We start from the raw sequence: 21,579 nt of genomic DNA on the forward strand, positions 1-21,579 counted from the left end.
AAGGAAATAAAAAGGCATGACACGCTAAAAACCGTTTACGCAAATCCTATATTGTTGAAATAAACATGCTTTTGAATTTAATTCAAACATAAATATTTTACTTTTAAACATTCTTTCAATTTACTTTGAATAATTCATATGTTTAGAGTATAAACATTTATATTTTTGTTTTAAATGAACAAAATTCGTATCCGTGAAGATAGCGCTATAACATGTTATAACCATAGAGGTAACTCTAAGACTAGTAGGTTCCGAAGAAACGTGCTCAACTTTTTGGCTCAGCTCTGGTACTATCTTCGGTCCCAAGCTAATCAATGCACCCCTCGAAACATTTTATCTGTCAAACTTTCATAGTGAATCAAAACAAACATAGTGTAGTACTGGAATTAATACTAGAATGGGATACGCTAATCGATTTGCTTGGGACCAATAGGCTAGTCAAGTAGTGAGCCAATTTAAAATCGTTAGTTTCCACCGGTTGTTATAACTCTGTAGTCTGAACGTACTATAACCAACAATCAATACGAAACTAACGATTTTAAATTGGCTCACTACTTGACTAGCCTATTGGTCCCAAGCAAACGATTAACGTATCCCATTCTAGTCGAAATTCTAGTACTACGCAATGTTTGTTTTGATTCGCTATGAAAGTTTGACAGATAAAATGAGGGGTTATTGGTTTTTCCTATGCTTCGAGGGGTGAATCGATTAGCTTGGGACCGAAGAGAGTGCCAGAGCTGAGCCAAAAAGTTGAGCACATTATTTCGGGACCTTCTAGTCTTAGAGTTACCTCTATGCTATAACCCCTCATTTTATGTGTCAAACTTTCACAGCGAATCAAAACAAACATAGTGTAGTACTGGAATTAATACTAGAATGGGATACGTTAATCGTTTGCTTGGGACCAATAGGCTAGTCAAGTAGTGAGCCAATTTCGAATCGATAGCTTCGTATTGATTGTTGGTGCAACTATGAATTATATTTATGAACTTTATCATTGAATCAATATGGCAGTACTTTTCCATTTGATTTCAGAGCAGAGACCCTAGTCAAGTGCGAAATCGCTCGGATTTTGTCTATACAACTGGTGCAATTTTTAACTGCTAATATTCTGTTATATTTGCCCAAAAAATAAGTGAGCTTTCTTCCGAAGCCAAAAATTAAACTCAACTTAAGATTGGTGATAACCCGAAATAATCACACTAATCCAGTCAGTAAGGTTTTACTGGGTTTTTTGAATTGCAGCACAATTCGGTAAAAATTTAGAAATCTGTGTAAAATTCAATAATGATAAAATTTATTCCAAACTTGTGCAGACTTAGTTCTGTTAACCCCATTTAATGATAGAAAATAAAATTTGTCTATTTAATTTATTCCTTACGTCATTTGGGTTTTTACCGACTTTGTCAGCAATTCACAAACCCAGTAAAAAAATACGTTTAAGTTTATCATAATCGTATTCCAGCCCAAGAAAAACATATTTCCATAGCGCACTGCTAAACCGGTCTGTAATCAAAAACCTAGACTCTCTGAGCCCTTTATCAACCAACTCGCTATGCTCAATGGTAAATATTTGTCCCACTCTATTCATACTGACCTTCTCATTTTTTTAAATTTCTGGTGGCTAATTTTGAGTGCAGCTCAGTCAGTTGTACACCGTTTGAAGCACACGACCTGCCTAGTGCCCTACCAGCTATCTACAAAGCAATCATTGAAATGTCATTCGACTACATCGAAATAGACGATCCTGTCTATAAGGCAACGTGCGAGGAACGTGGGCAGCGAGATTATGTTCTAGTCAAACCGAATGACTACAGTAAGGTACCCATTACGCTTTCCAACTGGGCACCCGAACTGTGCTGTTTGAACACGAGGTTCGTCTATCTCATCATCGTTTAAATTCTTACCCACCAATAAACAAAACGTTGATTCACAGGTATCAGACACTGGATCAAAGAATAAAAGATATGGAAATCAAACCAGACGACGTATGGTTGGTAACGTACCCGAAGAGCGGTACCACTTGGTGCCAGGAAATGATTTGGCTCATCTGCAACGACCTCGACTACGAGAAAGCTAATTCAATCAATTTGACCAATCGGTTCCCTTACCTGGAGTAAGTATAGTCCATCTGATTACTGATCAGTTAAAATTATTCAATTATTTTGTTAGAAAGGGAGGTCTACGCGATCTACCTCGTGGGATGGACCGCTTTCAGGAAGTTGACTCCTTGTCGTCTCCGAGGTTCATCAAATCCCATCTACCGGTTGCCTTGCTGCCGGATCAAATCTGGACCGTAAGGCCCAAGATGGTCTACGTTCGGAGGAATCCAAAATCGGTCGCTGTGTCTCTGTACCATCATTCGGTTTCGCTGACCCAATACAAGGGAACGATCGATCAGTTTGTGCAGTCGTTCATGAAGGAGCTGGAATACTACTCACCTTATCATCGACATGTGATTGAGTATCACCATTTGGATTGCCAGGACAATTTGCTACATCTATGCTACGAAGACATGAAGAAGGATCTCAAAAGCACACTGAAACGCGTAAGCGCCTTTTTCAATAAATCCTACTCGGACGAGCAGTTGGCCGAATTGGAACAGCATCTATCGTTCGATTCGATGAAAAAGAATAGCGCGGTCAATTATCGTGACCGAGTCGAGTTCTTCCTGACCAAAACGAACCGGGCCGACAAGCTGACCGATCAGAACTACTTGTTTATGAGACGTGGAGAGGTGGACGGGTGGAAGAGGGAGTTGGAGCCGAAGTTGCAGCATGCGCTTGAAGAGTGGACCAAGCGGAAGGTGGTTAATTCGGAGCATTTGAAGCTTTTTCAATGAGACCCGGTCCAGGGGCATGATGAGCGATAAAGTACAAGTTATTTTTATTATTAGTGTTTTAATATGTACATAAAAAATAATTCTGTCGAAAGGTACTTAAGCATATAGTTTGTAAGTTTTTCAAAGTTAGCATGCAGAAATCGAATGCTTGGTGGTGGTTTTGCTCTGAATAAGTATGAATATCTGAAATATTGTGACTAAATATAAATGTTCACACAAAAAAGGGTTGAATTATATAAATGTTATTATCTAAATAATGAAATCGAATTTTAATTAAAAAAAATATCATCTGGTGTCTTTGAAAAGAATCTTAATGTACTTACTATACTTTTAATTACATTAAATTGTTCTACATAGCAAACACTTAGCTTAAATTATAAGTTTCTTCTTATGCAACCAACGAACAAGTAGCAGTAAATTTCGAAGGCAATGCATGCTACCTTGACAATCATCGTCCATCACATGCATATTCAACACCCATCCGGTAGCTCTAAACTACACCCATGCAGCAGATAACATCTTCCTATCTATTAGCAAATTTGTTTATAATTCAGTTTTATCGTTTGTTTTTAAAACCTACCTTAGGTTGAGGTTCGCACTGACAAAAAGTTCAGTTTCACACTGGGTTGAAACCGGTTCCAACCCCGATAATAAACAAATTCGCTATATGATAAACAAGCACATCTTTAAAAATGATTACACGTGGTCCAAAACCATAAATATTCAAATTTCCCCACACTACTATCATACAGAGGAAGGAGATAACACTCGGGGCTGTCAGGTTTTCTCCATCTATGATCGGGGCTTACTGGCTCTATTTTTAGCTTTATCTGGTTAATCTCTGCGTCATATAGGTACTAGGATGGGTCATCATGATCATTTTTTCAGAACAATGTTTTGACGTAGGATTACGTTTTTCTGCAACATATTGGGGGTGCAATTTCAAAAAAACCAAAATCGACCGTATGACGAAAATAGGTCAGGTTTTGACCACATATAACTCTGTCAATAGCTGATGAATTTTAATTCTAAACAAGCCAAAGAATTGAGAAGTTATCTACCAATCTGCTAAATTGAACACTTTATTAATTTTCAGTAGGTTACTATTGAAAAATACACAAATGTCCAACTGTTGCAATAGTGATCAAAATATCACCGATTACCTGCAAACAGCGCATTCCCTAACACAGATTAAAAAATCGAATTCGATCCTGTCTCACTGAACGGTGCTCATTCAATCACCGTGTGTGGTGGTGTCCGGTCGTCAACGTCAGCAGCAGCAGCAGTGCTTTCAGCGTATGGCGTTAACATTGTTCTCCAGTACACCACGAAAGGCAGCCTGCAAGCAGTGAGCTGCAGAGCCCACATAAGCAACCATAGGAGGAAGAAGCCCCACCGCTAGGAATCAGAATCAGTAGCCCTTCGTGAGTCGCTGCGGGTCGGTCATCTATGCCAAGCGTGTCACCCTCGCTTCAAACAACATACAGCTCGACAGCCTCATCCGTGTTAAACACCCAGCTCAGCATTACTCAACCATCACGACAAAACGGTCCTTCTCAGGACCACCATAAATAGTATTATTTGAACATTTGTCAAGGTTATCCATCTTAGATTCCTACAATAAATTTTCGCATATTTTTCATTTATGGAAAAAGCCAAAAATTCCGTGCGTTTTTTGCACGGAAATGCGTAATTACGTCATCATAAAACGAGGCTTTTCCATGATACCGTGATAGCATGCTAGACGGTACCTATCTTTATGCCTTTTGATGCAAATTTCAAGCCCGTCCTATTAAGAGAATTATGCCAAAAACAAATCTTGCCGAATTCTCTTAATAGGAGGGGCTTAAAATTTGCATCTAAAAGCATAAAGGTAAGTACCGTCCGGTTTGCAGATTCAATTTCCGAATACCAAAATTGATGGGCAGTCTATTCAAATTTCTACAATTGTACGAAGTTATTGATAAGTTTGCGAGTTTATCGATAAAGCCATGTCGCAGCATTTGGCTACACAATACAAGCGCCGTAAGTGCGTAAAGGAAGAGCAAGCGGACAAACCTCCGAAGAAGCAGCCGAAAACTGATGCTGAAAGAAATCGGTGTTACCGAGACAGGATCAGAACAAGGGGGGGGGGGGAGGTGGCTGTCAAATACGAACAATCGTTGCCTACCTCGCATAACTGGTTCCAAACGTAAACAAGCCATAAGAAACCTACAGGGGTTGTTTACGTTTGGAACCAATTTCATACAAGAATTATCAGTAGGCTAATTTTACAGCACGTCCCACCCAAGGATCAGAACGGCTAGCAACGACCTGGACCTGGCTTTATCTACACGAAACGAAAATCAATTATTTTATTCATGTGTTTCACTTATACATTTTTGCCAAAACATCAACCTTATACATTCCATAAGACAAACCTCATAGGTCATATAGGAATGCATAAAACGTAAGTGTGACCGCTTATACATTTCATTTGACACATGATCTTCATTAACTTTTTGCAAGGCGTCTGCTTATTAGTTGACTTATACATTTTATGAATAATCAGCAATAGAAATTTGCCAAAAGGTATAAGGAGATTTCTATCCGTGTACTGGTTGGGATGCTGGAGAAAGGTCTTCAAGACAAGGTAGGACATTTGACTATTTTCCTTTGAAATAAAGATGTACATTGTTTGCAACGCATCTGAGGTAAGTGATAATTCACGATTATTTCTAGAAAAATACGTTTCAAAAGAATAAATTGGTAAACAACATGAGTAAACCTGTTGTTTGCATTGCGGAATTGCATTGCGATAATGTTGTTTTTTAATTATATTTAATTATAACAATTTAATATTTACTATACTTTTGCTGTGACATCATAACTACCTTTCGTAATCCTACGTCAAATCTACGGTCTTGGATACAACCTTTTACTTTTTTTGGTTCCATTTGGGGTCCCAAACAACTGTGCAAAATGTGGGGACAATTGGTTGTAACCCGACTTTTCGCATTGCATTTGAAATTTGTATGGAAATTAGTATGGGAAAACCTACTTTTTTGCATCTTTATTGTACAATTTTGCACAAACAACGCATCTATAGTCCAGGAAGTGCCTAACAACTTTGCTAAAAAATGTATTGTACTAGAATGCCCCTCAAAAAAAGTTATAGCTGTTCAAAGATCAATGTTTCGAATTAAATCCCAAAAATCCCTTTTTCTGCCAACACTGCCGGTGTGCCAATGAAAGTCAGACTCCAAATTTGAAGTTAATTATTTTATCGTTTTGGTATGTTCAGATGAAATATTAAAAAACAATAGATCTATCTCATATGCGTAGTTGGAGGGGGAGGAGGGTTGTGGTCACTCATATCAATAGAAGTAAAGTTTCAAACTGAAATAACTTTGGAGTTTCTTATCTTATCGATTGGGTATGTTCAGATGAATTATTCAAAAACATTTTTTTCAATTTCATAGGCATATTAAGAGATGAAGGGGGAGGGACTAACTATACCTCCGCCCCCTCACTCATATAAATGAAGGTAAGGCTTCAAACTGCAATAACTTCAGTGTTTCTGATCTTGTCAAGTTGGTATGTTCAGATGTATTCAAAAACATGTGCTCCATTTAATAGGCGTAGTAAGATATGGGGGGGAGGGGCTTACTGTATGCTTTCCGGTGCTCACTTATACCAATGAAAGTAAAGATAAAGACTAAAATAACTTCGGAGTTTCCCATCTCTCGAGTTGGTCGGATGGGTTATTCAAAAACATTTGCTTAATCTCATAAGAGCAGTTTTAAAGCGAGTACTACCAACAGCAATACAAAACTAACGATTTTAAATTGGCTCACCACTTTAGTAGCCTATTGGTCCCAAGCAAACGATTAACGTACCCTATTCTAGTTGAAATTCTATTACTACACTATGTTTGTTTTGATTCGCTATGAAAGTTTGACAGATAACATCAGGGGTGTGTGGATTCATGCAGAACATGCAGGGGTGAGTGAAATAGCTTGGGACTGCTTGGGACCGTTATTCTGGTACTGAGTGAGCCAAAAATAATAATGATTTTCTTCGGGACTCAGTGGTCTTAGAGTTACCTCTATGGTACTACCATTCTCTTCCCTACTATTTTGGTGCAATATACAATGTCAGATATATTCACACAAATGTCATTGGGTTGTAATGATTATATTTCATTTTAATATATTCTACGATTTCTCAGGGTACTCTTTTCGATGCTCTTCTATGCTTAGAAGCAAATATAGCTGTTGAACTAGGTCTCGGGTGGATTTCTTGATAAGTCAGAAATTAGCTTCACCCCTCATTCAGCTCTGTTATTCCACTCGTTTGCCGGTTTTTGCATGAAGCCGGTCAAAATTTCGAAAACGAATCAGCACTGTTAGAAATGACGTATGGCTTGGGAGCCCAACTGAAAAGTAACTCACTTAGGCTCTGAACCATTTGGTGGATTATTTTAACTTCTTGTCTGTCAGAAGTAACCACTCTCGGATAGTTAATCAATAACTTTTCATCTGTCAAATTTTAACCAAAACTTAAAATGGTTCAGAGCCTTAAAGTTAGTCCAACAAGCGAAATCCGACTCTACTTGTGTCTGAGACGAAACTGATGAAGACAGTTTTCGTTTTCTCTTGTTTTTGGTTCTTGACGTAAGACTACTTATGTGTTTTCTATATGCGGGTGCCCCGAATGGCAGTTTAATATTTCAAATATTTCGAAAGCTTTGTAAAGAAATTTAAAATTTCCCAGCTGCTAATAATTCAAAATTTCCTCACTAACAAATGAACCGACAAGTGGATATTAAATATTTGCACTACAACAATTTTCATTTTGAATAAATACCTGGGAATGTCTTTACATGGCCGTGGAAAAACAAAGATAAAATCGACGAAGAGAATCTGTCAATGTTACTTAGGACCAAATGCAATGTTCAGCTTGATTTGTATACAGAGTTGGAAAAGGGTCTATCTACTTTGATCGATTCTCTTCATCGACTTTCTCTTTTGTTAACCACCGCTATGCAAACAGTTTTCGTGCTTTTTTTTGCCACATAGCATGGTAAAGGAGGTTTTTATCTATCGTCCAAATCGTCAAATATAACAGGGAATGTTGTTGCAGCTGAGTTATTAATGAAAGAGGAAGTCGATGAAGAGAATCGATCAAAGCAGATAGGCCCTGTTTTGATATCTTTGGATATCCTACAATTTGGTGCGCGCGAACACTAGACTTCTTTATCGAGTTTAAAGGATTAACGCGCGCACATACCGAGTCATATACGGGACTTTCTCAACTTTAGCGAGCCTAGCTAGGAGAACCAGTAGTAGGGTCGCAAAAAGAATACTAGCTTCTTATTTTGTGAAGTTATTCGATAAGCCAACTGTGAAGTTGGGTCGAGCTTCAGACTAAGAATCTTTTGTTTATTGAAATGCATTTTCTTTTATACAGTTTTAGTTACATTGATTCATGAATGTTGAAAAGAGTCATTTGAGAAAAAGGGTGAGACGACTGGAGTGACACCAAAAATTCGCATCCTAGCAATATCGCAAATAATGGTTATATTTTGGTTGAGCTCCCGGCGTTGTCATTCGAAACCTTTCTTGCTGCGCGAACAACCTTGGCCCACCGGGAAGGGTGGAAGAGGACGAGGGAGCGCTGCAGTTCTAGTGACGAGTGACAAACATATGGGTCGTGTAAAGTTGCATAATTGCATTCTTGCCCGAGCGATGGCTCGGTGCCTGGAGTGGATAATTTATTAGCATGGTTCATATTGATTGGGGTTTGTTAGCTATGTGAGAATGGTATACTACACTGTTTTCCAGCTCTGTATAGATTTGTTTAGTATTTCATTAAGTAGTTTTAAATACAGTTATCATTCCCTCGTTGGGAGTTATAATTCAGTACCAACATTTCAAAGGGGCGTAATTGCATTTGTAAACAATGGCTTTAGCCATCGATTTCTCGCGAATAAAAGCTCACTCATGAAAAATAACGACACCAGCAGGTAGAAGAATGTTTCCTCTACCACCTAGCATTGTAATTTTGGAGAGGTAAGATTTGATTCGCGAGAAATTGACGGCTAAAGTCATTGTTTACAAAAGAAATTATGCCCCTTTGAAATGTTGGCACTGAATTCATTGTTGGGCATCTAAAGGGTGGAACGGTCAAAAATTGGTCGACTCAAATTTGGTGAATTTTTTTATCGTGCATTTAAAAAAAAACTTGAGCGCCCCTCATTTTGTGGGTCTGTGCCGAGCACGCAGAGCATTTTAACGCTTCCCTAATAAAAAATTACCACAAACGAACGATAACCCAAATCATTGAACAATTCCACAAATGGTTTGGATGATACCCCGAACACGTCGTTAAGCAAATTAACCATACCATTTTTATTAGGGTTATGAGAAATCCACATTCATCTGCGTATATATCGTGTATGCGGGGTTCTATGTTCAATTTTATTAGAATAGCATAATGTGATTTTTAGTAAGGAGCACATAATAATAAATTTAGAAATACGCTTTATTTTCTCCAGAAAATGGGATGTGGGATATAGGGGACCACTTTCAGGATAAAATCAATTTTTTTTCTCGTATTTCAGAGGAAAAGACACATTATTATAAGCGAAAGACTTACTTTTACATACTTATCGTCTTTTTCACTGAAGTTGGAAATCTTTTATTTTAAATGATTTATTCATTGATACGTTAACGCTCGCAATGCACACAAACCAGCCTAACACATAAAATTCCTGACAACATTGAATAAACAAACTGCAGAAATTCACCTAGCAACCAGGTAAGCATACTAGTACTATAGGTATTTCTTAAGTATTTTTAAGTATTTATAGGTATCTAAGATATCAGTCAGATATTTTTAAGTACATCGCGAGAAATATAAAGTTTAGAGTGGGATGCCCCTAGTATTTTTATAATTTTTTATTCGTGCCTACAATGAAGTAGACAACATTGTTAAAGGCGTCGAAAAAATGCGGATGTTTTCGTTCAGTGTACACAACACATCGAGTATCGCTATACGTTCAGCCGCAGGGTGCCTGAGAGGTGTGCGAGAGTGTGTGGGATTTTGACGTTTCGGATTCAAAACACCGCACCACGTTTTCAAAGCATCAGATCCATTAATTTTCTGGTCCGGGGTCTTCCTCGTGTAAATCGGTAAAATTGTTATTTTTCGTGTAATTTCCTCCTTAAAACGTTCAATATTTGCAGTTTCAAGTGCGAAAGTGACCGATCACCGCCAGCAGGATGCCGAAAGTGAGCTCCCGCTCGGGGCCACCCCGAAAGTTGTCGACCAACAAGTCGACGCACTCGATGAACCCGGAACGCTCGACCGAGGGCTTGAAGGGGGTGGCTAAGCCCCGAAGCAAAGCGACGATCAAGCGGCTGCAGATGTACCGAAACTTCAAGGCCAAGCGCGACAGAAGGGGAAAGATTTTGACACCGGCACCGTTCCAGGGGTGGGTTTCTAGCGGAACTATGGCCCGGGTGGAACCTTCTGTGAAGTGGTTCGCCAACTCGAGGGTGATTTCGCAGAGTTCGTTGCAAAAGTTCCAGGAGGAGATCGGAAAGGCGGTGAAGGATCCTTACAAGGTGGTCATGAAGGCGACCAACTTGCCGATTACGTTGCTGAATGAGACGGCTCGATATCAGCGGGTGCATCTGCTGGATACGGAGAGTTTTGATTCGACGTTTGGGCCGAAAACGCAGAGGAAGAGACCGTCGTTGAAGGTGAGAGATTTAGATGATTTGTCGAAGAATGCGGAGGATTTGGCAGACCGGTACGATGAGGGTAAGGATCGAGATCTGCAACGGGACGATGGAGGAGTGAGGGACCAGGCCAGGGAGTGGATTTTCGCTGCGGGGCAGAGTAAGCGAATCTGGAATGAGCTGCATAAGGTTATCGATTCGGCGGATGTGCTGTTGCAGGTGCTAGATGCGAGAGATCCGATGGGAACCAGATCGAAACATATTGAAGGATTTCTGAAGAAGGAAAAACCCCATAAGCATTTGTTTTTCATTCTGAACAAGGTGGATTTGGTTCCGATTTGGGTGACGCAGCGGTGGGTGGCTTTGCTGAGCAAGGAATATCCGACGATTGCGTTCCATGCTTCAATGACTCATCCGTTTGGAAAGGGAGCTTTGATCAATTTGCTGCGTCAGATTGGAAAGTTGCACATGGACAAGAAGCAGATCAGCGTTGGGTTCATTGGATATCCAAATGTGGGAAAGTCTTCGGTTATTAACGCCCTGAGGAGCAAGAAGGTGTGCAAGGTGGCTCCGATCGCTGGAGAGACAAAGGTTTGGCAGTACATTACGCTGATGAAGAGGATTTTCCTGATCGATAGTCCAGGAGTTGTTTATCCGACGGCGGAAACCGACACGGAAAAGGTCCTGAAGGGTGTCGTGCGGGTGGAGCTGGTTAATAATCCGGAAGATTACATCGAGATAGTGCTGAAAAGGATCCGGAAGGAGTATGTTTTGAAGACGTACGGAGTTTCCGAATGGAGTTCTCATATTGATTTCCTGGAGCAAATTGCCAAGAAATCGGGAAAGCTGTTGAAGAAGGGCGAGCCGGATGTACAGACGATGGCCAAGATGGTTCTGAACGATTGGCAGCGAGGAAAATTGCCATTCTACGTTCCTCCGGAAGGATTCGAGATTCCCAAGTCGGTGTTGGATCAGACTGTGGAAGGTGAAGGCGAAAAGGCCACGACTGAAGACGATCTGAAGAGTACGTTCAGCGGAGTGACGGCCACTCCGACGATTCCCGAGTCGGTCAGGAAGGGCAAGGAACTGTTCCAAATTCAAGACTTCCGCAAGATCAAGGTCAATCTGGACTTTGAGAGCGAGGACGTACGCGAGATTGATAAAATCGATTTGGAACTGCTGGAAAAGCTGAAGGAGGAGAAGAAGCAAGAGGTCAAGAATAAGAGGTTGGCAAAGGGTCAGAATCCGGAGGAAGACGATGAGGATTCGTCTGGAATTTCTGATTTCTATTCGGAGGATGAGTATGATGAGGACATCGGAAAAGTGGTTCACAAGAGTGCCAAGAATAAATCTGCTGCAGCTGCTGCTGAGAAGGGTAAAACCAATTCCGCCAGTGGAAGCTTTGACGTCGAAGAGGAACGCAAGGAACCTAAGGTACTTCCCAAGATGACTGCCAAGCAGAGAAGAGCCATCGAGAGGGCAACGAAGAGGAAGAAGATTGGAAGCAACTTCTACGAAACGCATAACGTCAAGAATAGGAATCGGAACAAAAAGCCGCAGGCACCTTGAAGAATGTTTTTCCTAGCGCTACATTAGTTTAAGATATTGTAAAATAAAATCCATTCAATCTTTAAATTCACGATTTATTTTAATGATTGTTATATTTGGCTCAATTCCTTATATCCTAGCTATTGTTTAGCGCCTTCGCTTTCTGTACAACACTCGACTCACTTCACCTAGGTTCAAATCCGCCACCGCTGGTACCATTTGCTTCGCCCGTAGCTTCGTCAAATGTCCTGGATCCTTCCGGAGCAAACAGCGCTCCTCCTCAGGGCAGTCGCAAAAGTTGGAAATCCTAACGCTACTCCTCAAATCGCTAGCTGTCGTCACCCGAATCGAGTGCTTCGAGCAGAATGGTTTTGCCGCCCAGCTATCCTGGTAGACGCCGTCAATTTTCTGATTGCATCGTTGTCGATCCGGAAATTGATACTGACAGCGGACGATCGAGTACCGGTCTGTGATGGTCGGCACAGAATCTACATCGGGCATCATAGCCAGCGAAAGCGATGGGTAAACCAGAAATGCGAAAAACGTCAACCCTACTAGCACCAGTATCGGTATGAACAGGGCAAAGTACTTGTCCGGAAGGTAGGTCAGTCCGAAACCGTCCAGGATTGAGGTGGGAATGAAGGCCCACAAAACGTAAAGGATGAAAAGCGTTTTGAACAGGAGGAACAAGCAGAATCCATAGATGGCACGGGATGGGGTGGGAGCTGGAGTGTGTTCGGGCATTGCTTTACTCAGTAATGTCCGTACTCGTCCGAAACCGCCGGTCCAAATAGGTCCAACGTTTCACAGCACAGGATCAGCGAGTCGAAAAAGGAAGTCACTCCGACTCGGACGTTTTTGGCTTGCTGACCGTTGAATTCGACCAGCAGTTGGTTGTCGATCAATTTGAATGACTTCTCGATGAAGCTTCGCTTCGGTTCGGTGTCGATCCGGAGTACGTTGAAGGCAATTTCCGCTTCTCGCCGCGATGGAAATGGTACGCTCAGGGTGCTGCAAGGAAATTTACAGAAGCTTATTTATCAGGTACTTGCTAGATCATTACGAATGTTACGTACACAACAATGTTGCTGCCATCATCGGTCATGATCGAGCGGTATCAGTTGGAATAAGTTAAAACTATGATCATGCTCTGGATGAACGGAAAGATTTCTGCAAAAATCGTGCGAACACCCCAAAGGAGAAAATAAACCAATAAAATTTTGACGTACTGACGTTTGGCTTGTTTATCAAAACTGAATACACGCAAAATTAATTTTTGATTAAAATACCCTTTGCTAACGAGGGAATGGTTGCTTCGCCCCTACGGCTGATACGGCCGATACTCTTTGGATATAAAAAAATCTCGCGTCACTTTTCGAATAGGCCGATTATCTTCATCGACTCTCTCTTGCGTAAAAAAGCTTGGCTGTTATCATATTTACGCTCAAAGATAAATTAAATAAAAAAAAGCTTAAATAAAAAAAATAAACGTAAGCGAAAAAGATACGATCCACAACATTAGATTTCGCTGGATCGTATCTGTTTACAGTTCAAAGCGAAGCGAAATATTTGCCAATTGCGTTTTTCACGCAGGTGAAAAATGCAGTATTTTGTATGAGATTTTCGCTTCGCTTCGATCTCTATACAGGCCTTAATCTCTAACGGATATTTTATGGAACTTTACATGAACGTTTATGTGATAAAATTTTAACCTTATGTATTCTGGTTTTTTGGAAGTTAACCTTACAAGTAATGGGCTGTTAAGGTGAATCGCTGTGACATCATTATTATCGGAACCACTTCGAAACTTTAAGCGAGACTTTAATAGCGAATTCGTTTATTATCGGGTTGGAACCAGTTCCAACCCAGTGCAAAACCGAACTTTTTGTCAGTGCGAACCTCAACCTGAGCTAGGTTTTAAAAACAAACGATCAAACTGACGTTTGTCAGAAAACAAGCAGACCCAATCTTGATACCCGATCCAGGTTGGAACTGAGTATTAAACGAATTCGTTATAAGTGTACAAATATGAGCTTCTACGACACGTGCAAAATTCAAATTGTTACTCCACTCCGATTTCCAAGATTTGTGTAATTTAAAATTCGAAGTGGAACTGCATGTATCGAGGCATGTTTAGCCTACGTGGTAGCCATTTGTGGAGCCTACAAGGAATCTCCTTAAGAGCCATTACCATTCAAAATTCTTGTTTTATCGATACATTTTCGGAAAAGGAATTATATTAAAACCTTTTCATTTATGATTTGATTAAAATGACTTGTATATCCTTGAATGTTTCGTGTGCTTGTCAAATTCATCTAGTTTTTGGAATCAAAAGCAATATTCTAATTCTATTGATTAATTGATCTTAGTTGGTTAATTAATGGCACCGAGAAATGTGCAAAATATTGCGATGCAATCAGTTATTATTTTGCACGTTAATCGAATCAAAAGTAACGGTCATGTGAAATGCTAGCTTCTAGCAAGGGTTGCAAGATAATTTAGGTACAAGTCTCTGCTGCCGAATTGTATTTTGTTTTCTCCACCCATCTCTCCCTCTGAGTATTTCTAATTTTTACGGTTGGATTGGAACAAATTTTGATAGAATTCAATACTTTTACTTAGAGTGCTTTAGCAGGGGTGGGACGTAGCTATCAAATATGTACGAACAATCTCTTGGGAGGAATGGAGTAAAGCATTATAGCGTCTTGTCCGTAAGAGCGACGACAAAGGAAAGCACGAATTTTATTCAAATAACTCATGGCTAATTTAGACCTATATTATCTCTACTCTGCAGCTCTTCACGTTGCTAAATGCACCGCTTCACTTCTCGTCAACGTCAAAGAACTTCAGAAAGATCATGGTACTGAACTTCTCCAGCTTAACTCTCGCCAAAGGCTTCGTGAGTATGTCTGCGACCATTAATTCCGTTGAACAGTACCTGATTTCCATCACGCCAGTCGACATCAGTTCTCGCACAAAGTTTAACCGTGTATGAATGTGTTTGGTTCGTCGGCTCCCTCCTTCGGATGACAGCATGGCGATGCAGCTCTGGTTGTCCTCGTGCATCACGACTGGCCCATCGACGACCTCGCCTATGTCCTCCATTAGCTTCAACAGCCAGACTAGACTCGGATAGCGCAACGTACTCAGCTTCTGTAGACGACAGGCTGACACATTGCTGTTTCCTAGCGGCCCAGCTGATTGGACCACCTCCGAGCTCAAAAACGAACCCGGAATTTGATTTTCGATCCGATTGGTCACCAGCCCACTCTGCATCCACAAATTCTTCGAGACCGCCGGTTCCGCCAAGCTCAAGCTTCAAGTCAGCTGTTGCGTTGAGGTACCGTAAAGTCCTCTTCGCCTCGGACCAATCCGCTTTGGTAGGTTGGCTCACCTTTCGTCCCAGAATAGACTCACCAATCGCAATATCGTGCACACCGCAACGTATGACAAAGCACCGACCAGACTCTGGTAGCGCTCGCCGGATGGCATACACTTCTCATAAACCGCCAGATACCGAGCCAAGAGCTATAACCTTGGAAATCCGACATCCTGCATCGTCGAAAATGACAGTGGTGCCGTTCTTCGTTGCAGATCGTACAGAGAACAGATTCGATTCAAGATCAGGGACAAACAGCGCATCATTAAGGGTCATGCTGTTGATATTTCCTTCTTCACCAACGCACTGAATCGGACACATACCTTTTCCAGCCGATTTGGTCTTCATTCCATTCGCCAGCATGATGTCTTCGGAGACGGACTCGTCCAGTGACTCGAAAAACTCCTTGTTGGCTGCCATGTGGGACGTTGCGCCAGAATCAACCACCCACAAGTTTACGTCATTGCCTACACACAAAGAAAAATCGTTGCTAAAATTAAAAAAAACATTGTTATAATTAAAAGTTTGCATTGGTTCTTTTTGGTAGAAAGCAGTTAGCTTTCAAAACGAAAGTCAATCAACTGTCAATTCAAAAAAAAATCGGCCATTCATTTTAAAAGTTTAAACTTTCAAAACGAATTGTATTACTGTCAAATGAAAAGCCAGACAGTGTTGAAAGAAAAATATATTTTTTTCTAATTCAAATCAAACTTTTAAAATGACATATGATATTTTCAATCGTAAATTTAAATATTTTCAGTTAAAAAACCATTATTTTCAATTTATTCAAGTCGCTTTACATTTTATATTCTAATATGTGTTTTTATTTGGTTAATACATAGATCCAGACATATTTTTATCACTTGACATCAATAACAATAACAATAACAATAAATCATTATGACTGCCCGATTTTCAAAAACGTCGTGGCGATGGGTGGCTTCCTTCCGGACATCAGTCACTGATTTGGAAAATGGGGAACTATTTTATTTGATGCGCTATTTGTTGTTGAAAAACTGAGGCAAATATGTGAATACTGCGGAATTCCTATCACCGAGTTGAAGACTCGGTTGAACAACACATGCTGATGTCGTTGCTGCACTACGTTGATCACGTACATGATAAATCCTCCATCACACACAAGGGGAACAAAACAGGCATCTGTGGTGGAAACATTCGAATCGGCGGAACACCCGTAAATCGAAAATATTCAGCTAATGATGCCGTATCGGTCATGGGTTGATTTTCCATATTGGGAGATCGAACCAGAGCGTTAGACTGGGTCATTTGTAAGAATGAGTTCCGTTCCACTGAAAATTACAAACAAGTTTGAACAACTCTTGAGGTAATGTCCTGGATAATGTAATGCATAATTACCTGGATACTAGATGAATTCAATCCGTTGAGTCAAGTTTGTCCAAATCTGGTGCTCTGAACTATGATGAAGTCCAACATTGGCCCTGCGAAACATCTTCAAGAATGTCGGAAGTTGAAAGCGATAATCTGCATCCCGGTTAGCTTTCCGGTTCCGGTTCTGCAACATTAAAATTAATAAAAATTATATATGCGATCATTCCCAAAAATTCTCACCTTAATTATTTTCTGCCTGGTAAATCCGGTGGAAGCTGGGGTGGAAGCAAAGTGAGTGAAGTGTAAACTCCATTTCCATTCAATTGGAAGCTGCTTCGCCTTGTTTTGTGTCGCTCGTCATATTTAGCGCCAAACCGAAGTCCAGTGCTGCCAAACACATCGCAATGAAGAGGTATTTTTGACAGTTCAACAACTTTTATTTCAAAAAATCACTTTTAAAATTACGAGTCGAAAAGTAAAAGAAACACTTTTAAACCAAAAAAATAACTTTCGTTTTGAATATTTTCAATGTTAAAACTACACAATTTGGAAAACTTTTAATTTAAAATTACATTACTTTTATAGCAACAATATTTGTTCTTTGTGTGTATGGTTGCCATGAAAGCATACTCGTCCGAACCGCATCGAACTGCCTTCGCCTTCGTAGGTCTGCTGGCTTGCTTCGAGTCATGTTTCTTTGGTGGTTGTGCATCCTTGCTCTGGGCCAGCAAACGACAATCCTTCAGCTTGTGGCCAACTTTATGGCAATGGTGGCAAACGATTTGCCTCTTCGTACCTGCCTTCGAATAGATCTTGCATCTCGGTTATGTGCTTGTCGATATCCTCCCCATCGGTGTACCGCATGTCGGAAAGTTTCTTGAGGATGGATACCTTCGACGTGAGCGTCGTACGCTCGTAGTTCCTTTTAAGTTCTCCCACGCTTCCTTTGAAGTAGTGGTGTTCTGGATCAGATTCCGTTGGCTATCGTCTACCAGAAGACCGATTGTAGCCCTTGCTTTCTGGTCACATTTTCGCCACGCCGCTACCGCTGCTGCGTTCGCTTCCGTTTGCACTGGGCACGTGCCAGTCACGTACTCCCAGAGATCCTCTCGAACCAGCAACAGCTCAACTTTAAAATTGCTGGGCCCATAACCTCTTGAGAGGAATGGAGCAAAGTAAAATACACGGATTCGAATTTTGTTCATTTAAAACAAAAATATAAATGTTTATACTCTAAACATATGAATTATTCAAAGTAAATTGAAAACATGTTTAAAACTAAAATATTTATGTTTGAATTAAATTCAAAAGCATGTTTATTTCAACAATATAGGATTTGGGTAAACGTTGACTCAACTAATAAAATAATTCCAAAATACGTATGTTGATTTTAAACATGAGAAGCATGTTTAAAATAAACATGTTTATTATTTTTCGCATAGCTGTCAAACCAAACAAAAATTAATACGTTTATTTTCAACACGAATATTTTTGAAATAAACGTAACATTATTTTTAGTTTAAACATTGATTTCACATGACTTTAAACGTGGAATACGTTTGAAATCAACCTAATTTATGTTTGTTGCCAGAACAAACTGAGTTTACGTTTAAATTTACCTCAAATATTTTTGTTACGACAATAGTTTTTTCTGCGTGTAGAATTAAAAGTTTGCGTTGGTTCTTTTTGGTAGCTTTCAAAATAAAAGTTAGCCAACTGTCAAATCAAAAGTAGTCCACTCACTACTTTTAAAAGTTTAAACTTTCAAAATGAATTGTACTACCAACAATCAATACGAAACTAACGATTTTAAATTGGCTCACTACTTGACTAGCCTATTGGTCCCAAGCAAACGATTAACGTTCCCCATTCTAGTCGAAATTCTAGTACTACGCAATATTTGTTTTGATTCGCTATGAAAATTTGACAGATAAAATGAGGGGTTATTGGTTTTTCCTATGTTTCGAGGGGTGAATCGATTAGCTTGGGACCGAAGAGAGTACCAGAGCTGAGCCAAAAAGCAAGCATGGGAAAATTCATTCACTCGCGCGAGCACCACAGAATCAAAATAGCCGTCCTCGCCTACAAACAGATTGCCGAATGAGTGTAAATTCTTCCTACCAAGTGACTCTGCAGCTCGACTCAGAACTGACAGCAGTAGAAGGAAATAAGGATAAACTGAAAGGCAGCCGAACAATTTTCTCTAGCGAGGGAGAACCAGATGCTAATCCGAATGCTAACGATTTAAATAGCCGAGTCAGATAGTTTTTGGCTCACTGATTTAAATCAGTTGAATTGGCCACAGCAGTTTTAAGTTATTTGCGTGACGCTCATGTTTATGTGTTACAGTATAACAGTTTTCTCGATATTAATAGCGATTTAAATGTGTCAATGTATGTTTAAAGCAAGAAAATAAAAAGTAATTCTTTCTGCAAAATTCTCATTCAGCTCACTCAGCAGAATGCAATCGTAAAAGGCTCAGCATGGAAAAAATAATAAGAGAGGAATCATCCACACTACTACACTCAGAATCATTCATGTTACGCTCAGCTGTCTGTTTTGCTCAATTCTGCATTCATCGAAGAAAATAGAAGCAATGCGAATACGAACAAAATCAGTTCGGCTCGCACAAGCTGCTGTTCGTTTCTGATGTTGTATGCGTGTGAGTGAGTTGAGAATGCAAAATGGAACGATTTTTCCCATGCTTGCCAAAAAGTTGTGAACGTTATTTCGGAACCTTCTAGTCTTAGAGTTACCTCTATGGTACTACTGTTGGTACTACCATTCCACTACCGGCATTGGCGAGCTGCTCGTTTCTAGAGCCGTATAGACGTCCTTCAGGTAGTTCCAGGTAGGTTTTCACGTTCTAATGGACGACCGGATTCTACTGAAAGATTCAATATTTTATTCGGGATCGAGACAGGGAATAATTTCAATACTGAACTGTTGCATGGGTCGATGCACAGGCTGGTGTCTGGTAAAATGTTTCACCTATTGTTTGGCCTTTTTTGTTTTTATATTCTCACGCTACCGTAGAATAACCCATAAAAAGGTAGAAATCTACCCATGAAGAAGTAATTTTGACAGTAAAACCACAAACGAAGTGACAGACGACTAACTGGCGAAGAAATCCATTTGAATAATGTGGTTCACTGTAATAGAATTTTCTTGGAAGCTTGTGCCATCATCCACCAGATGGGTTAGTTTTTTTGTTTTGATTTGAACAAAGTTGATTTTGTGTACAATGATTCTTTGACAGTGTGCAAAGAGTGCGTATCATTTTGTCATTTTTTATGCATTTCAGTTTTGAGTAGAGTGAAAGAGATAGAACCAAAACATTCTAGTACATTTGGTAAAAATGCTAGTTCAATCTAGTAGTAGTGTTGCCATGTGATACAATCCAGTAGTAGTGGTGTTGCCATGTGGTACACTAAAAAATTGCAATAGCAGGTTAGTCACCAAAGTTTTCGAGCCGCTCCGTCTGTCACTTCGTTTATGGTACATAAAACAATTTTCGATTTGAAAATTTGAGCTTTTAAAACTACAAGATAAAATCAAAACATTCGTTTTTGAATTGAAAAATACATTGTTAAATTAAATATTAGGGTAACGAATTTTTTGATACTTTTAAATTGAAAGGCCAATATTTTTACTGGTACAATTTTTGTTTTTTGTGTGTACATCAGCTTCAATTACATTGATCGATATTACATTTTTTTGCTGTGTAGGATGATTTGATAGCACGTCCTTCCGTCCATTGACAGATTCTTTACTTCGACTTTCTCTTTGCATTCTCATGGCCATGTTAACACATTTCCAACTAATTTCAGCACAAAGATCGATGAAACAAGCTTTTATCTAGCATTTTTACGAAAAAAAACGACAACAAACGGTTAAGTATTGATGAATCTACGCGAAACTGCACCAGTGCATGCGACACCTTGATTTGAAATCCAAAACCACAAAAGTGATGATGTACTAAAAAATCTTCCATATATACGATTTGACAGCTACACTCAAATTAAACGACTGATATTTTTCATGTGCGTAAAACACATAGATTGTAAGCACAGAAAAAAATTTACATATTTTGTGCGACTTATAGAAATTATGTGTGGTACTTTTAAGTAACATTATGCATTGATTGAATTTGAAGTGCACTGATATAGAAAACAAAACAATAGCGCATAAAAATCAAAAACAAAACATAAATAAAACACGAGATCAGCATAAAACAAAAAAGGCACCAATGCAAGATAACAGTTCGGTTTCGCACATAGTTTTGCAGAAATTGAACCTGTGGGTTGAGTTACTTGAACTGTTCACAGGTAATTAGTAATTGATTTATTTTGTATGCTCATAAATACATGTACTTTTGGTTGTAGAAGAACACCACCAACAGACTCAAAACGATAACAAAGGACGAACTCATCGACGACCTACAAGGATCTGGTTGGCTTTGTGACTGAGACGCGTTATTCGAACGCATTGCCGACTGGCGGAAGTTAATCGTAAGTATTAATTAATATGATTTTCATTTTCAAATACGCAGTTCTCATCATCAAATATGCTATGTACCTATTACAGGGATTGAATTCACAACGGTAGAAGAAGTCTTGGAAGACTGGCTGTGCAGTGAAGACCACGACGTCAACGTTTCAAAGCAACCGGAGGATTCTTTGGAAACATCGAGCTACTCTGAGCGAATCAAGTTTTTCGAAGCCTAACAGTGT

General features: G+C 39.7%; 4 protein-coding genes and 1 long non-coding RNA gene across 5 annotated transcripts; 2 read left to right on the forward strand and 3 right to left on the reverse strand.

Annotated features, from left to right (window-relative positions):
* Nucleotides 1–1,716: 1,716 nt before the first annotated feature.
* Nucleotides 1,717–2,842, forward strand: LOC135704678 (luciferin sulfotransferase-like). Its single transcript, XM_065226155.1, has 3 exons — nt 1,717–1,874; nt 1,937–2,116; nt 2,173–2,842. Exons 1-3 carry the CDS (start codon nt 1,717–1,719, stop codon nt 2,840–2,842), a joined length of 1,008 nt encoding a protein of 335 aa, XP_065082227.1.
* A 7,101-nt stretch (nt 2,843–9,943) lies between these two features.
* On the forward strand, nt 9,944–12,198 carry Ns2 (nucleostemin 2). The gene is made up of 2 exons (XM_065226172.1): nt 9,944–10,017; nt 10,072–12,198. The coding sequence occupies exon 2, from the start codon at nt 10,108–10,110 to the stop codon at nt 12,136–12,138; it is 2,031 nt and encodes a 676-aa protein (XP_065082244.1). The 5' UTR covers nt 9,944–10,017; nt 10,072–10,107; the 3' UTR covers nt 12,139–12,198.
* A 17-nt stretch (nt 12,199–12,215) lies between these two features.
* Nucleotides 12,216–12,861, reverse strand: PIG-P (phosphatidylinositol glycan anchor biosynthesis class P). Its single transcript, XM_065226173.1, has one exon. The coding sequence runs from the start codon at nt 12,859–12,861 to the stop codon at nt 12,265–12,267; it is 597 nt and encodes a 198-aa protein (XP_065082245.1). The 3' UTR covers nt 12,216–12,264.
* Nucleotides 12,862–12,869: 8 nt separating this feature from the next.
* On the reverse strand, nt 12,870–13,321 carry Tcs6 (Threonyl-carbamoyl synthesis 6). The gene is made up of 2 exons (XM_065226174.1): nt 13,194–13,321; nt 12,870–13,128 (listed from the first exon to the last, which is right to left on the reverse strand). The coding sequence occupies exons 1-2, from the start codon at nt 13,220–13,222 to the stop codon at nt 12,870–12,872; spliced, it is 288 nt and encodes a 95-aa protein (XP_065082246.1). The 5' UTR covers nt 13,223–13,321.
* Nucleotides 13,322–16,431: 3,110 nt separating this feature from the next.
* LOC135704679 (uncharacterized) lies at nt 16,432–17,215 on the reverse strand. Its single transcript, XR_010517801.1, has 3 exons — nt 17,087–17,215; nt 16,874–17,030; nt 16,432–16,806 (listed from the first exon to the last, which is right to left on the reverse strand). It is a non-coding gene; the product is annotated as an uncharacterized LOC135704679 (long non-coding RNA).
* Nucleotides 17,216–21,579: the final 4,364 nt, after the last annotated feature.

Source organism: Ochlerotatus camptorhynchus, unplaced genomic scaffold, assembly GCF_037179485.1.
Source record: "Ochlerotatus camptorhynchus isolate MF236.1 unplaced genomic scaffold, CSIRO-AGI_Acam_v1.1 ptg000246l, whole genome shotgun sequence".
NCBI classification, from domain to species: domain Eukaryota; kingdom Metazoa; phylum Arthropoda; class Insecta; order Diptera; family Culicidae; genus Ochlerotatus; species Ochlerotatus camptorhynchus.